The following is a 16957-nucleotide window of genomic DNA, read 5'->3' on the forward strand; positions in this document are numbered from 1 at the left end:
TTTACTGTAGAATACTAAATGAAGAATTCATCACTTCAGACCATTGACAGAGAAGAATCAGTGGGCACCCGAGAGTGCCGGCCTAGGGGACTATGTTCACAGCCGTTCCTAGCAAATAGGAATGTCAAACATTTTTATAAGGACGCCCACACTGAGTTTTGTAAGAACAAAAACAAACTTCTTTCCAAGGAAGTGTTTAGAGTTGCTTGGTGTGGTTTTTTATAGTACCATTTCTCAGTAAAGAAATAATAACTCATCTGTGAACACTAAAACTAGCACAGATTTTAGATTAATTCAGACTATAGAAAGTAAATTATATGTATACCTGCATAACAAAAAGAAATAGCAATCCATGAAATGAGATTTCCCTTCTCTACCTAGGAAAAGCTACATGGGTAATTTTCTAAGCCCTAATATAGTAAGGAAATGCTGTGGGATCTCTTACACCTGGCATGGCAGTGGCTGCTCCCTGAATTGTGTTTATTCCTTCATCGGTTAAACACCCACTAAACCCCTGCTGTGTGCCAGGAACACACAGATAAAAGTGAGACTGCCCTGCCCGGAGAAGCCCTGGTTTCAGAGACCACAGATGAGTCACAGGAGTCCTCAGCCTTGTTTGGTTTTAAACATCCTGAGGTGAAATTGCATTCCGCGTTATGCCGTTGGTTACAGATGCGTCGTTTTCATGAATTAAAATACACTTCAGAGGAGCATCTTTTCTAAAATTTCTTGCATACGTACGGTTGAATTATCGTATGGTAATCACTGCTGTACAGCAAAGTGACTCAGTTATACATATGTGTGTGTGTGTGTGTGTGTGTGTGTGTGTGTGCTTTCTTTTTCGTATTCTTTTCCATCATGGTTTATCACAGATTACTGAGTATAGTTCTCTGTGCTGTGAGTAGGACCTTGCTGTTTTTCCGTCCCGTATATGCCAGTTTGTATCTGTTAACCACAGACTCCCAGTCCAGCCCCTCACACATCCAGCCCCTTGGCCACGAGTCTAGTTTCTGCATCCACGTTTCTGTTTCATAGGCAGGTTCATTTATGCCACATTTTAGATTCAACATGCAAGTGATATCATCTGGTATTTCTCTTTCTGACTTGCTTCTCTAGTTGCACAGGATAGCATCCTGATGTTGGTTTAAAATTCAGTACTTAAACGAAGACTGTTGCCAAAATAATTATCAAGGCAAATTCAGTTAACACTTGAACATGTTTATAGTTGCATCTCTCTTAAATACGTATGCATTCATGTCAAGAAAGTAAGTCGTGGTTTTGTTTTAAAGACTGCTGCCTGCTCAGATGGCAGTTTCTCCTTTCTTGCTTTTCAGGGCTGTTGTATTACGCGGGACATGGATATGAGAACTTCGGGAACAGCTTTATGGTCCCTGTGGATGCTCCAAATCCGTATAGGTCTGAAAACTGTCTGTGTGTACAGAATATACTGAAACTGATGCAAGAAAAGGAAACGGGACTCAACGTGTTCCTGCTGGACATGTGCAGGAAAAGGTAGACTCCAGTCTCCGCACGGAGACTTGTTGGTGGCAGTTAGACGTCAGCCTCGACTAGCTAAATCTGATGGCAAACCCAGGAAGCCTTCGAACACTTAGAGCTGCTGAATTTTAGATTGTGGAGTGAGACTGATTAAGAAGAAAACTAGAGAAGAGATTTTCTCTGTGTTTTCAACTTCCTGCCTGCTCTAGAAGTGACGAGCAAAAGGGCATGGGTACTAACTCATAGCAGAAAAGATACAGCCCCTCAGACTGCCTTTAGAACATCTTCTACAATCCCTGCAGCTATTCCTCCAGGAATTAGCAAAATCAAAACTCAAAAGAGTGGGGGCCCTTGGCATCTTCTTGCTTGCTCAGCTTTAACCAATCAAAATCCAATGCCCGAGTTCAAATGTAACTCCAGTTTTAAAAGCTAACAAGAAAAAAGGGGTGATTCTCTGCTGTCTCAGTCACTGGGGAGTCCTGGATTAAATTTGGTAAATACATAGCTAACTAGATGATTGAAAGTGATAGGTTCACAGTTCCTTTATATGTTACAGAATAGTATATTTTTTCACTGTATTACTATTTGTGCTCTTTTAAGAATGCCATTTTAACTTTTTGTATTTGTATCTGTCCTTTTCGTCTTCTGCCTTTTAAATAGAAATGACTATGACGATACCATCCCAATCCTGGACGCCCTGAGAGTCACTGCGAATATTGTCTTTGGATATGCCACGTGAGATTTCAATGTTGGGGATTCCGTCATTCTTTGATGACTTTTTTTTTTAGTACAGCAGGGTGTGTGTGTGTGTCTGTGTGTGTCTGTGTGTGTGTGTGTCTGTGTGTGTCTGTGTGTGTCTGTGTCTGTGTGTGTCTGTGTCTGTGTGTGTGTTTGTCTGTGTCTGTGTGTGTGTTTACTGTCCTGGCTCTTCGATGCTGCACAGGCCCTTCCCTAGTTGTGGCAAGTGGGGGCTACTCTGGTTGCGGTGCGTGGGCTTCGCATGGTGGTGCCTTCTTGTTGCAGAGCCCAGGCTCAGGAGTTGCGGCTCAGGGCTCGAGAGCGCAGGCTCAGGACTTGCGGTGCACACACTTAGTTGCTCCACAGCATGTGGGATCTTCCCAGATCAAGGATCAAACCCATGTCTCCTGGCTCGGCAAGTGAATTGTTTACCACTGAGCCATCAGGGAAGCCCAATGACTTCTTTTTGATTGTAGATTAGAAGCCTAGAAATATCCATAGCCATCTAGGCATAAATTTGCCTCGATGTTCTTAATACAAAATTTTAACTAATTGACCTCAGCACTTTAGAGCTTGGCATCTTTTTTCTAAGCCCCAAAGCACTTAATTCTTGCTTAAAGGTCAGTTCTTTAATTAAGATGCCCTGTGAGAGGCAGGATAGTACATGAGACTCATCAGTTTTTATAGGAGCCTCATGGGGCAAGTGTTTGCCTGTTTTTTTAATGTCTGTCTTTTCAGGTGTCAAGGAGCAGAAGCTTTTGAAATACAGCATTCTGGGCTGGCAAATGGAATCTTCATGAAGTTTTTAAAGGATAGGTTATTAGAAGAAAAGAAGATCACTGTGTTACTGGATGAAGTTGCAGAAGGTAAAGCAAAACCTGAAGAGCGCTGCTCACGGTTCTGAGTATTTTAACCGCAGTCATTGTGTGGGTTGGGAGTTGGTGTCTGTTTCATGGGACAATGAAATAGTTTATATGATGTTTGTAAGACTCTGCTTTCCTTATCGGCTTAGCTGTATGTGTTAGCGTAGCATTACTTTGACCTGTAAGGCTGAGCCCGGACACGATTGTGAAATAAATGAAGTTTAATCCTCAAAACTCTCTACCTTGTTTTAATACTTAGTGCCTGATGCCACCCAGTCTGCTTCTTTGGAAAAAGGAGAAAAACAGTTGTCCAATGAGCATTTTCTTTCAGGGTCAGACAGATGAAACTCTGTGGACATCTCGAGGCCCTGTGGGAAAAGGCTGGGTTCTTTTTTTTCCCTTTGGCGAATGTGGGAGTTTGAAGCCCTGCTAGAAGGACGGGACCCCGAGGTCTGCCGCCACGCGGGTCCACCGTCCCTGCTGCTCCCTGCCTTGCCACCTGGCAGTGCTGTGCTCACGTCGCTCCCTGAGAAGCACCTGTTACAGCAGCAGATTGACACGTCTCTTTTTAACACCATTAGTCGCTCAGCCGTGTCCAACTCTTTGTTACCCCGTGGGCTGTAGCCCTCCAGGCTCCTCTGTCCGTGGAGTTCTCCAGGAAGGAATACTGGAATGGGTTGCCATCCCCTTCTCCGGGGATGTTCCTGACCCAGGGATCGAGCCCAGGTCTCGCGCATTGCAGGCAGAGTCTTTACCTTCTGAGCCACCAGGGAAGCTCTTAAGTCATATTAAAAAGAAGGCAGTTATTTTGCAAACTGGCTCCCTAGAAAATGGAGCTTCATGGATGTTCCAGAGATGGCTTCTGAATGTTTCACGACCTGCTCATTAGTCACATTCATTTTCATGTTTTTATCAGTGTAGATCCCTTAGCTGGATCATTTGACTTCATTGCTTTCCCCTTTAATGTAGACAGCCAGGGCCCTGACCCTCCTTCTTCAACCAAAGAAGTTCTGCTTTTATCTGTTTTACATATTGTGTGGGCTTCTATTTAAAGTTCTCATTTGAAGACAAAGTTCCGGTGCCTAAAAAAAAGTCTTTGGAGTGTCAGTTATTTTCAAAGTGAGATATGCGAACATGCTCCCAAGACTCTAAAATGTTTTATTCTAACTTTAATCTACCCTATCTTAAAACTTAATAAAAAGCACCAGTTCACCCACCTGTTGTTCTGTCAATAAATGGCATCCCAGTATATTTGAACTTCTGGATTATATTTTTATTTTTATTTTATTATACATTTGAACTTTGAACTCTTCAGGATAATTTATTCTGAATACTTTTAAGTTTTCAAAGATCATAGGCCAAACAGTTGAGGAGAAAAACCACCTTTCCAGTTTCAATTGTGTGCCAGTGAAACAAAAGGGGAAATAAATTGGTTGCTATTATAAGGTTCCTGCTATCAATCTGTGACCCCAGATTTTGGGTTTTATACTTGAAACAGCATTATTATGTTGCTTGAAACTGCAAGATAAATTCTTTCCTATGTAGTTCTGGCAATATGGCATTTAAGGTACCTGAATGCCATCTTGCTCTATAAAACTCCACAATCTGCTAGAAAAAAATATTTATTCAATTAGTGATGTACTTTTTAATAAGTCCCTTGGAACATACTTCTGACGGTTTTTATTATGAGTTAGATGTTCAGCATGAATCTCAGACTTCGACAGTAACCTACATTCGATTATATGTTCCCTCTATCTCTTTCCTTACTCCCCTTTCATGGGGTTCAGTTCAGTTCAGTCACTCAGTCATGTCCAGCTCTTTGCGACCCCATAGACTGTAGCACACCAGGCCTCCCTGTCCATCACCAACTCCCACAGTTTACTGAAACTCATGTCCATTGAGTCAGCGATGCCATCCAACCATCTCATCCTCTGCCGTCCCCTTCTCCTCCCGCCTTCAAGCTTTCCCAGCATCGGGGTCTTTTTAAGTGAGTCAGTTCTTCCCATCAGGTGGCCAAAGTATTGGCGTTTCAGCTTCAACATCAGTCCTTCCAATGAACACTAAGGACTAATCTCCTTTAGAATGGACTGGTTGGATCTCCTTGCAGAGACTCTTGAGAAGACTCTCAAGAGTCTTTTCCAACACCACAGTTCAAAAGCATCAATTCTTCAGTGCTCAGCTTTCTTTATAGTCCAACTCTCACATCCATACATGACTACTAGAAAAACCTTTGCCTTGACTAGATGGACCTTTGTTGGCAAAGTAACGTCTCTGCTTTTTAATATGCTATCTAGGTTGGTCATAACTTTTCTTCCAAGGGGCAAGCGTCTTTTAATTTCATGGCTGCAGTCACCATCTGCAGTGATTTTGGAGCCCAAGAAAATAAGGTCTGTCACTGTTTCCACTGGTTCCCTATCTATTTCCCATGAAGTGATGGGACCAGATGCCATGGTCTTCGTTTTCTGAATGTTGAGCTTTAAGCCAACTTTTTCACTCTCCTCTTTCACTTTCATCGCTTTCTGCCATAAGGGTGGTGTCATCTGCATATCTGAGGTGATTGATATTTCTCTCAGCAGTCTTGATTCCAGCTTGTGCTTCATCCAGCCCAGCGTTTCTCATGGTGTACTCTGTGTATAAGTTAAATAAACAGGGTGACAATATACAGCCTTGACGTATTCCTTTTCCTATTTGGAACCAGTCTATTATTCCATATCCCATTCTAACTTGCTTCCAGACCTGCATACAGATTTCTCAATAGTCAGGTCAGGTGATCTGGTATTCCTAGTCTCTTTAAGAATTTTCCAGTTTGTCATGATCCACACAGTCAAAGGCTTTGGCATAGTCAATAAAGCAGAAATAGATGTTTTTCTGGAACTCTCTCACTTTTTCGATAATCCAGCGGATGTTGGCAATTTGATCTCTGGTTCCTCTGCCTTTTCTAAAACCAGCTTGAACATCTGGAAGTTCACGGTTCGCGTACTGTTAAAGCCTGGCTTGGAGAATCTTGAGCATTACTTTACTAGCGTGTGCATCCTTCTAAATCTTATCGTTCCCTTGATTTGCTTCTAACATAGTTTTAATTGAGTTTATATATGTCTGCAGAAAGTAGGACTATTTTAATTTGTGTGCTTAGTTGTTCAGTTGTGTCCGATTCTTTGTGATCCCATGGACTGGGGTCCGCCAGGCTCCTCTGTCCATGGGGATTCTCCAGGCAAGAATACTAGAATGGGTTGCCATGCCCTCCTCCAGGGGATCTTCCCAACCCAGGGACGGAACCCAGGCCTCCCGCGCTGCAGGCCGACGCTTTACCGTCTGAGCACCAGGGACGCCCTGATCTTAACATAGTTGTTTTGTAACTCCCCTCTCCCTCCAACCTTCCTGTTATTCGTGAAAGACAAACATTTGGAATCTCTTTCTGAGTAAAAGGGATAAAATCTTAGAGTTTTATGTCTGTTTTCCCAGATAAGAAAGTACTTTCCAAGACCAGATGTTATTAATTTATTTTTATTAATAATATTTACAGAAATAGGATTAATTTCGGAGAAGGCAATGGCAACCCACTCCAGTACTCTTGCCTGGAGAATCCCATGGATAGAGGAGCCTGGTGGGCTGCGGTCCATGGGGTCGCTAAGAGTCGGACACAACTGAGTGATTTCACTTTCACTTTTCACTTTCATGCATTGGAGAAGGAAATGGCAACCCACTCCAGTGTTCTTGGAGAATCCCAGGGATGGGGGAGTCTGTTTGGTGCCGTGTATGGGGTCACACAGGGTCTGACGCGACTTAGCAGGATGAATTTATTTAATGTATTCATGCAAAAGAATGGAATATGGTTTTATCAATTTAAATTGAGATTTGTCAGTATTCATGTCTTAAATTATGTTGCATGAAAATAATATATTAGAAAAGCATATGTATAACATTTTTAGTAAGTTCAAACCTAAACATTCACATATACTATTTACCAATACTTACATGAGTTAAAAATTATAATATGTGTAAGAATATACCCAGTACTTTGGTTACTTTGAGTTGGGGAGACAGTAATGGTGTTTTAACATTGTTTGTTTTAACATGTTATTTCTTTTCTAAAAAAGAAATCTGAGATAAAGACACCATGATATTTTAACTTTCTCTTAGCTGTGTAGTCATTAGTTTACTAACTGAACGTATTTCTCCACAGAGTACACATAAAATTATCATGACTGCTCTTACAGTAAAGTAATATACTTTCACTTCTTTGTGAACTTCAAGGCTTAGCATATTAGGGACTCATCAATAGAAGTATAGAAGATAAAAGCTAGAAAGGGGCCTTTAGAAGTGAGCTGGTCCAGTATTTTTATCTGTTTGTTCACACCATATCCTTAGCACTTGGAACCATGCCTGGCACACAATAGGTGCTTGGTAGGTGTCTGGAGTGAATAAGTGATGTTGAGAATATAAGGGTTCTTGGCCAAAATGAAAGGATGTGGTCTTAAACATAATATTCACGTCTTATCTTTTAGATATGGGTAAATGTCACCTTACCAAAGGCAAGCAGGCTCTAGAGATTCGAAGTAGCTTATCTGAGAAGAGAGCCCTCACTGACCCAATCCAGGGAGCAGCACATTCCGCGGAGTCTCTGGTGCGAAACCTCCAGTGGGCCAAGGCGCACGGTACCGTGAGATCTTCTTATGCTCTCTCTCTGATATATGTTCATGTAAAACCATGAAGTCGTCTTTCACTCTGAATTCACAGCTTTCTTCCAGACTTTGCTATGAATATGTTTTAGCCTAGTGAGTGGGATCTTAGTTCCCTAACCAGGGATTGAACCTAGGTGCTCAGTAGTGAAAGCAGAGTCCAAACCACTGGGCCTCCAGGGAATTCCCTGCAACATTTTTAAGCAACAGAAATAGCTCTAATAGTATTTTGCCCCATAAAGAATATTTGTTTGCTGCTTATCATCAGAAAACTCACCAAAAAGTCTTTAGTTATTTATATAAGTTTTATTATTCTTTTTTCAGAGCTTCCAGAAAGTATGTGTCTTAAATTTCAGTGTGGTGTTCAGATTCAATTAGGATTTGCAGCCGAGTTTTCCAACGTCATGATAATCTATACGAGTATAGTCCACAAACCACCCGATATATTAATGTGCGATGCCTATGTTACTGACTTTCCACTTGTAAGTCTCTACTTTTTTCTTTTATTTAAACTATAATGGTATAGCGTCACTAAAGACTAAATTTTTGAAAACTTAAAAGTTTATGATTAAATATAAAGAAAGTGTGTATACATATATTACATATATAAAAATATTTGTACTTAATACTCATAATATTTAAAAACTAATCGCCAAAATACCTTAAATATGTTAAATTTAGGAGTGTCTTAAGTTCACCCAGGAAATAAGCCTTTAATTTATCTCACCCTAAATAGTATTTCACATATGAAGGAATAAAACATGCTATACATAATTGTCCAGAATTAATCTCTTCTTAAAAACTTGCCCCAAAATAGTTACTACAACAGCGGGAGTCATATTTGTCAAACTATAGTAGTGTATTGGAATAGAAACCTAGCTCTTTCCAAACACTTAGATATGATATTCATTTTGTTTTGGCCTAAAGGAGCCACCAGACAAAATCCCTTTTCCTGCACCATTGCGGTAAATTGAGCCGTAAGCACGGAGTAAGTCACGCACCCCAGAACGTCTCCCTCACTTCTGATCAGGGCTTCCTGGAGGGCGGTGCTCAGTGTGAGAGCCTGCAGCCTGCACTGACCCCAGAACTAAACGGATCCGTCCTGCAGCTCTGGCAGCCCAGGCCCAGGATGGGGCCCCAGACGCTGGGCCGGCTGAGCCTGAAGGCTGCTCTCGAGTCACAGCGCAGATCGCTTGCTCTTGACAGCAGTTGGCTGCAAAAGAAGAAAGAGGAGGGGAAGGGAAGCTGCCTTTGGCACGTCCATTTATTCTGTTAAATATACAAGTCACATAAATGCACCTGCACCTTCCCCACAGTGATGACTAAGGAGGGAGGGAGTCCAGGAGCCAAACGCTCATGGGGCCCAAACTTAGAGGAAACTTGAGGACGCTTCTTCAAAGTGCTTGCAGAAACAGTTTGAAAGGAACTATCCTTCCAGAGCTAACTTCTTAAGTGTATCGGTGAGGAATTTAGAATTCCGTTTATTATTGTGATGATTCTAGAATGTTATCTCCATTGTTTCTTTAGCCCTGGTAGGCTTACCTACTCAGATCACAGTTCATTGGAGAGCAGCACCTGTTAAGACGTTTCATGGTCACAGGTGATGTTGTGACTTTCACTGATTTCATTAATAACGTTTTCTGGTTTTCACAGGATCTAGATATTGACCCCAAAGATGCAAATAAAGGGACCCCTGAAGAGACCGGCAGCTATTTAGTATCAAAGGAGCTTCCCAAGCACTGCCTGTACACTAGACTCAGCTCACTGCAGAAATTAAAGGTTACTACTTCTCCTGTTTATAACTGGGCTGCCCTGGTGGCTCAGACGGTAAAGAATCCACCTGCAATGCAGAAGACCCAGGTTCAGTCCCTGAGTGGGGAAGATGCCCCGGAGGAGGGCATGGCAACCCGCTCCAGTGTTCTTGCCTGGAGAATCCCACGGACAGAGGAGTCTGGCGGGCTGCAGTCCAGGGGGCCGCAGAGAGCGATTGAGCAGAAGGCAGACTTTCTGAAAGTGATAGGCGTTTGTGCCTGTGAACCGTGTATTGGGCCAGAGATGTGCTGCTTCATTGCACATTGAAGCAGAGAGAATGGCTTTACCGCGAGTCTCATCCGTGACCTTTTTCGCATTTTGTATTCTGTCCTTAATAATGGCCCGAGGATTTGTATGTGAGAATGCATATCATTACCCTCCATGTTATTAAAAAGTTAGAGACACAGAGCATAGTCTGCTTGTAAATACCTTAGCATTTTCAGATAAGCATTTCCTAGCTCAAGACTTTCTGCAAAACATGACAAATTAGAATGGGAGTTTATTTTTATCTTTTTTCATTTCTCGTTGGCCTCACACACGAGAAACTACATGATTTTCGTGGTCTATAGGGTTGAGCTTTGCAATAGAACCATGTTCTTGCCAGACTTGAGTTTTTTATTTGGAGCTACATGACCCTGGAGGCCTTAGCCAAACCTTGGGGCGTGAAGTGAGTACTACTGACAGTCACACCAGGACGGCAGTCATAAACCTGCCCGCCCTGTTCACGGCTAGTCAGCCGACACTCGCCTTGTGTCTCTGAACTTCTGTCCATTCTCCGATTCAGGTATACGTCTCCACTTGTGGTTGTGGGTTATTACTTCATAATATTTTAAAAACAGCTAAAATTTTCACCTTGATGTTGAGCTGATTTTGGAGGCGGAGGCGTGCTGGGTCTTGGTGGCCGCACGTGGGCGTTGCGCTGGTCGCGGGGGGTCTTGGTGGCCGCACGTGGGCGTTGCGCTGGTCGCGGGGGGTCTTGGTGGCCGCACGTGGGCGTTGCGCTGGTCGCGGGGGGTCTTGGTGGCCGCACGTGGGCGTTGCGCTGGTCGCGGGGGGTGAGGCTGCTCCTGGTTGCATTGCGCAGGCTCCTCACTAGGCTGGCATCTCTCATGCCAGAGCACACGCTGTCGGCGCACAGGCTTCAGGAGTTGCAGCTCACAGCTTCAGTGACTGCCGCCCGCGGGCTTGGTGGTTGCAGCCCTGCAGGCTGGAGAGCGTGGGCTCAGTAGTTGCGGGCACGGGCTTGTGTGCTACTCAGCACGTGGGATCGTCCCTAACCAGGGATCGAACCAGCATCCCCTGCACAGGCAGGCAGGCGCCCATCCACTGCACCACCAGGGAAGTCCCATAAAGCCAATTATTGTTTCGTTTAAAGATCACTCCCCATCTCCAGTAATAGGGAAAGACAGTTTTCTAAGCCCCACTGCTTGAAAAAAATATCTCTTCACTGTTCATCAGGAATGTAATACAAGATCTCTGTGATTCTGTCTATACTAATTCAGTATATGGAATGAGGAAAGTGGAAGCTGGTTCTAGCTAGCCTTTCTTAGTATAAGGCAAATGTAAAGGGTACCTTGAGGGTCTGGAACCTGGGAAAGGAGAGAAGAGACTGGCTTTTTTTGGCTGCTGTTTGGCTTTGTCTGGATGTGTGTGTGGATGGTATTCTAAGACTGATACACTCTCCTGATTGATGAAAATGACAAACCTCATCTCTTCTCCTTCCCAGGAACATCTGGTCTTCACCGTCTGTCTGTCGTATCAGTACTCAGGGCTGGAAGATACCGTAGAGGAAAAGCAGGAGGTGAATGTGGGAAAACCTCTCATTGCTAAACTCGACATTCATCGGGGCTCAGGGAGGAAGACGTGCTTCCAGACTTGCGTCATGTGTAACGGCCCTTACCCCAGCTCTGCCGCCAGCTCCGCAGGGGCGGCCCGCTACCGCCCACCTCAGGACTCCTTCTCCGGCGCTTACCACTCCCACCTCAGTAACTCGAGCAGCGTGATGCCGTCAGACGGCTGTCGCTGCAGCCGGACTGCGGACACCTTCGTTTCGAGCCATCACACCCACCGTTACTCACGTCAGTTTGGCAGAAGCAACGTGCCAGTAGAGACGACTGATGAAATACCGTTCACGTTCTCTGATGGGCTTAGAATTTCTGAAAAGTGACTTCTTTGTTCTCAAAAGTTCTCATAATTAATAGATGTCTCATCCAACAGTACTTACATAAAGTGAGATATTAGGGGAAAAGCAAATAGATACACGTGTAGCAAGAGAAAATTAGTTAACAGGCATTTCATGGCAAACTCAGGACTTTGAGATGTTGGAATTATTTAACTACAAACCTCTTTTGTGGATGGGTTAATTTCTTCTGTAAGTATGAAGTATGGACGTGTATATGTTTGTGTACATAACAGTGTTTTCATCTCAACCACTCTGAAGTAAGCACAGTGGGAACGGCATTACTATAGAATAAGTCATTGTATTTCTAGAACCAGGAAAAGAACCTTGGTGATCAGGCTCCACCTAATTTTTGTCAGTGGGAGAAACACACCGAGGCATCTTCTGTAAGCTGGAGCCGAGACCTTTCCAGGTTTGTACTGCAGTGTGTATTCCACTACACATCGCCTTCCTGACACCTTCTGAGACAGGCATGATTTCTGTAGATAGACTCTAAGACATGTAAATAAGAAGGTCTGTGTATAATCTAGAAGCACATGAGCTTTAGTTTGTGATTATAGGACTTTGCTACGAATACTAGTTTAACGTTTGTGTATAAATCTTTGTAGAACGGGCTGAAATGTCTTATTCCTTAATTTGTAAGGTCATGAAAGCACATGAGAAGTAATAAAATGTTTTTCTATGGTAAAGCTTTAGGCAGCAGGATAATATTGCTACTGGATAATCTTGGTAGCTGTTTACCTGAATCTTACAAACCCTGGACCTGACTTCCTTGATAACATGTATTTTCTCATTGAATTTTACTGGCCTTAGGAGATAATCACCTTTGGTTCTGCAAAAAGCAAGTTTAAAAAGCAGCTGGCAGTATTAAGAAATGGTTGAATTAGTAATTTTAAGACATCCCCAAAGAAAATCGCAGGCCTAGATGTCTTCACTGCTCTATTCTACAGACATTTAAAGAAAGAGCACCAATTCTTTGTAAATTTCTTCCAAAAGTAGAAGAGGAGAGAACACTCTGCGACCCCATGGACTGCAACACGCCAGGCCTCCCTGTCCTTCACCATCTCCGAGAGTTTGCTCAAACTCATGTCCATTAAGTCGGTGATGCCATCCAACCAGCTCATCCTCTGTCGTCCCCTTCTCCTGCCCTCAATCTTTCCCAGCATCAGGGTCCTTCCCAATGAGTCGGCTCTTCTTCCATCAGGTGGCCAGCATATTGGAACTTCAGCATCAGCATCAGTCCTTCCAAAGAATGTTCAAAGTTGATTTCCTTTAGGATTCACTGGTTTGATCTCCTTGCTGTCCAAGGGACTCTCAAGAGTCTTCTCCAACATATCAGTTCAAAAGCATCCCGTAATACAAAATCACAGGGAAACTGTAGCGCGATAGCTATTATAGACAGAAAAAATCATCAAAACCCTAGCAAACAGTCTAGCAGCATTAAAAGGGTCATACAGCATGAGCAAGTGAGATTTATCCCAGGAATGCAAGATTGGTTTAACAAGTCATATATAAATTATCTTGTTATTCGCCACAGTAATAATCTACAGTGTCACTGTGAATACTAAATTAGCAAATACAGAGCCATTGCTCCTAGGGGGAGTGTGTGTTACATATATACATATCTCAAATCCTGGAGAAGGAAATGGCAACCCAATCTCAGGCTATAACCTTAACTCCTAAAAACAGTTTATCCTGGTAGTTCTGTTTTGCTGTATTAAAAAAATGAGGTTCAGAGGTATTAAGTGACTTGGCTGAGGCCCCCTGGCTAACGGGCCAGCATCGGGACCCAGACCCGTCGGGCAGGCCCCAGAGGCAGAGCTCGCTGTGCCCTGCCTGCATCCCCTGGCCATGCCTGCAGGGAGCTGAGACAAGGCAGGGCGCGGCCTCGCTTCTCCTCACCTGAGAACATGCGTGTTGGGGAGATCAACCTGTCAACCAGTCTGCACATGTCCATGAATGGTCATCGAAGGGCTGCAAGTATTGACTTGGGGATTATAAACAAACTATAAGTAAATTGGCAAATTCACACAGAACTGTGAGTGAGGACCCTGTTCATAAAGAGAAAAGTTAACATTATTTTGCTTAACTTTTTATCGTGTATTGGGGTATAGCTGATTAACAATGAATAAAAACTGGATTTTACACTTTGGGGTCACTTGACCTTGTTATGGTCCCAGGAAATGACCTCGTTTCAGGGCACATAGCAGCATTCCCACCAGGAAGATGAAGTGAAGCGGACCAGGGGAGACTCTGATGGAGACACTCTGATGAATCCAGGATCCAGGCTGAACTGGCCCAGACAGCCATCTCATTAACCAGCGTTGCCAGCGAGCTGGACACTTCAAGCCCAGAGTCCCATCAGCAGCCACGTCTGCTGCCAGCACCCTCTGACGGGGGGTCTGTAGCAGTTGGAACTCCAGTCGGCCTGAGGCTCGCCTTGCTGGTCTGAGCCATCCTAGCCGCTGTCTGCTGACTCCACACATCTCAGGCCTGACCCATGAAGTGTCTGTGTCTTCAAGTGACCCTCAGGACCAGCTTTCTCCTCAGTGTTATGCCCCAGACCCTTGTTGGCAGATGTCACCAACAGATGTGACCAGGGCCCAAGCCGGGGCTGCAGGAACTGTAACGGTGGTGAGACCTCAGCACTGCTTTATCTGCCAACTGAGACGGATGTCCCCAAAGACTGCAGTGAGGAAGGAGAAGGACGTCACGGTGTCCTGCCCACCTGAGCTGTATGGCCAGCCTCCTGCCGATGACCGATGGGTGGACAGAGGCCTCTTTGCGGCTGGGCCATGGGCAGCTTGCTTCCAAAACAGAAGGGTCGGCCAGCGCCGCCTGCCTGGGAGTTAGCTCTCCAACCATGCGCCTGCAGTCTCGGGGCCCCAGTTAGCCTGAGACCTTGTCCCAAAAGCCGCAGCCCCAGGGAGGACAGCAGGGCCGTGAGGGGACGGAAGGGCCCTTGCAGGCCCCAGGCTCCCAGGTTTCACATCTGGTCCAGAGGATGCGAGCATTCCCGAGGTCGTCGCTGAGCCCAGCCTCAGATGCCCGGGGCGCCTAGGTGGAAAGACCAGGGGTCTCCAGAGTCCCCGATTCCTAAATCAGCCCAGGGGGAGGACTTCAGAGAGACCCCGAGCCTGAGGTACAGGCGCCAGCAGGCTCAGTCGACCCCAGACAAGTCTGCCACGTGCCCTCTGTCTGCATCTAGGGTTGCCTGGAGCCGCTGCTGCCCTTGTGGGTGAGCGGCCGGGAGCTAGGGGAGAAGCCATCAGGCCCTGGCTGCCCCAGCCCTCCCTGAGCTCGGCCAGCTTCCTTAGTGCAGGGCCTGGTGCACCCTGCGGGTGCCACTCATGGGAAGAACAGAAAGGTTGCTCCTTGGAGCCCGCCACCCTCAGCCTCTGCCCGTGGCACCTGGGCATGGACTGAGCTGCCCCGGCACCTGTTGCCACCCCCACATGGGCTGGTGACTGTGGGCATGCTGCCGGTGGCTGCCCACCAACAGGCTGCCCCCTGCCCGGAGGCAGCTCCCACACCGGCGCCCACAGGCCTGAAGTTGAGGATGCCAGGCACCTGGCGAGGGGCAGGCGGCTCTGCAGGAGGACAGAGGTGTCCTCCCCATGCTGCGCGTTCTGCATCCTCTCTGTGACGATGCTGGTGACAAAGCTTGCTCTGGGATTATAGGGCTCAAGCTGAGAAGATACAGTCCGACTTTCCTCCACAAAACTGCAGATTTCCTTAGCCACTCTGATGCTTCTAGCCACAGCAGCCTTCCCGGTAGAGACATGATCCCACCAAGAGGCAGCATGAAATTAAAAGGCTTAGGCCCTAAAAAAAATAAAAATAAAAGGCTTAGGCTCAAGAGGACAGCTCCCCTGGGTTCAAAGCCCAGCTCTGCAGCCCTCTCGTCTCTTAAGCCTCACTTTTCTCCTAAGTACCATCTGCCACAGGGCTCCTTGTTCTTGTTGTTCAGTCATGTCTGACTCTTTGCAGCTCCATGGACTGCAGCACGCCAGGGCTCCCAGTCCATCACCAACTCCTGGAGTTTACTCAAACTCATGTCCGTTGAGTCGGTGATGCCATCCAACCATCTCATCCTCTGCCGTCCCCTTCTCGTCCTGCCTTCAATCTTTCCCAGCATCAGGGTCTTTTTCAGTGAGTCAGTTCTTCACATCAGGTGGCCAGAGTATTGGGAGTCTCAGCATCAGTCCTTCCATTGAATACTCAGGGGTATTAGTAAGCATTAGATAAGGTCACCCAATAAAAGCATGAGCAGGCATATAGTAAAAATAAAACATAGGTCACCCACCAGGTTATTAAACTGCAGAAAGAAAGGTGTAGTGGGCTGAATAGTGCCCCCTCCCCCGCCCCACCCCGCCAAATCTCTCTCTTAATCCCCCAGAATCTGTGACTGCAACCTTATTTGGAAATATTGTCTTAGCAGATATAACTAAGCATCTGGAGGGAGTTCCCTGGTGGTCCAGGGATTAGGGCTCTGTGCTTTCACTGCTAAGGAAAAGCACAATCCTTTGTGCTCAATCCCTGGTGGGGAACTAAGATCCTGCAAGCCGCGCGGTGCAGCCGAAACATTTTTTTTAATAAAATAGGCAAAAAAAAAAAAACGATCTGGACCCGAGATGATCCTGGATGAGGGCGATCCCTACCCCAGTGGCAAGTGTCTGTGCGTGTAAGGGGCGGGAAAGAAGACACGGCACAGTGGAGGCCGCGTGGAGGTGGAGGCGGGCACGCGCGGCGCAGCCGCAAGCTGAGCGCGCGCCCTACACGCTGCAGACGCACGGGGAGGCGTGCCCTCCAGACTCTCCCCCGGGAGAACAGCCCCGCCAAGACCCCACTTTCTGCCCGTTGATACGAAGTTTGGATTTCTAGCCTCCAGAACTGGAAGACAATAAATTTCTGTTGTTTCATGACGCCAAGCTGGTGAAAATGGGTTGTGACAGCTCTAGGAACCCGCACAGGATGGCAGCTCCGACTCCAGCCCCGAGCGGCCTGGGAAGGACCCGGAGCAGCGCGGGCGGAGCCGGCCGAGCCGCCGCTCCCCGGCTGCTGTCAGTCTCGGGCGCCCCCTCCTGGCCCCAAGGCGGACGCGCGCCCCCCGCCGGCCCAGACACTCACTGTCTCTAGAGAAACGGCAGAACGGAGGGGATCTCAACGTTTAAAACAGAAGCTTGTCT

The 16957-nt window shown here is 45.9% G+C and overlaps 1 protein-coding gene across 2 annotated transcripts in view; it reads left to right on the plus strand.

Moving 5' to 3' along the window:
- Positions 1-12457, plus strand: part of MALT1 (MALT1 paracaspase) — a 63174-nt gene extending 50717 nt beyond the window's left edge. For both annotated transcript variants that reach the window (XM_015103796.3, XM_042239125.1), the window contains 7 exons: positions 1335-1512; positions 2158-2232; positions 2974-3101; positions 7604-7753; positions 8102-8259; positions 9431-9556; positions 11316-12457. In XM_015103796.3, the coding sequence (XP_014959282.2) occupies positions 1335-1512; positions 2158-2232; positions 2974-3101; positions 7604-7753; positions 8102-8259; positions 9431-9556; positions 11316-11756 (1256 nt within the window). In that variant the 3' untranslated portion in view covers positions 11757-12457. The remainder of the gene's footprint in view (positions 1-1334; positions 1513-2157; positions 2233-2973; positions 3102-7603; positions 7754-8101; positions 8260-9430; positions 9557-11315) is intronic.
- Positions 12458-16957: the final 4500 nt, after the last annotated feature.

This window comes from Ovis aries, chromosome 23 (assembly GCF_016772045.2).
Source record: "Ovis aries strain OAR_USU_Benz2616 breed Rambouillet chromosome 23, ARS-UI_Ramb_v3.0, whole genome shotgun sequence".
Classification (NCBI taxonomy): domain Eukaryota; kingdom Metazoa; phylum Chordata; class Mammalia; order Artiodactyla; family Bovidae; genus Ovis; species Ovis aries.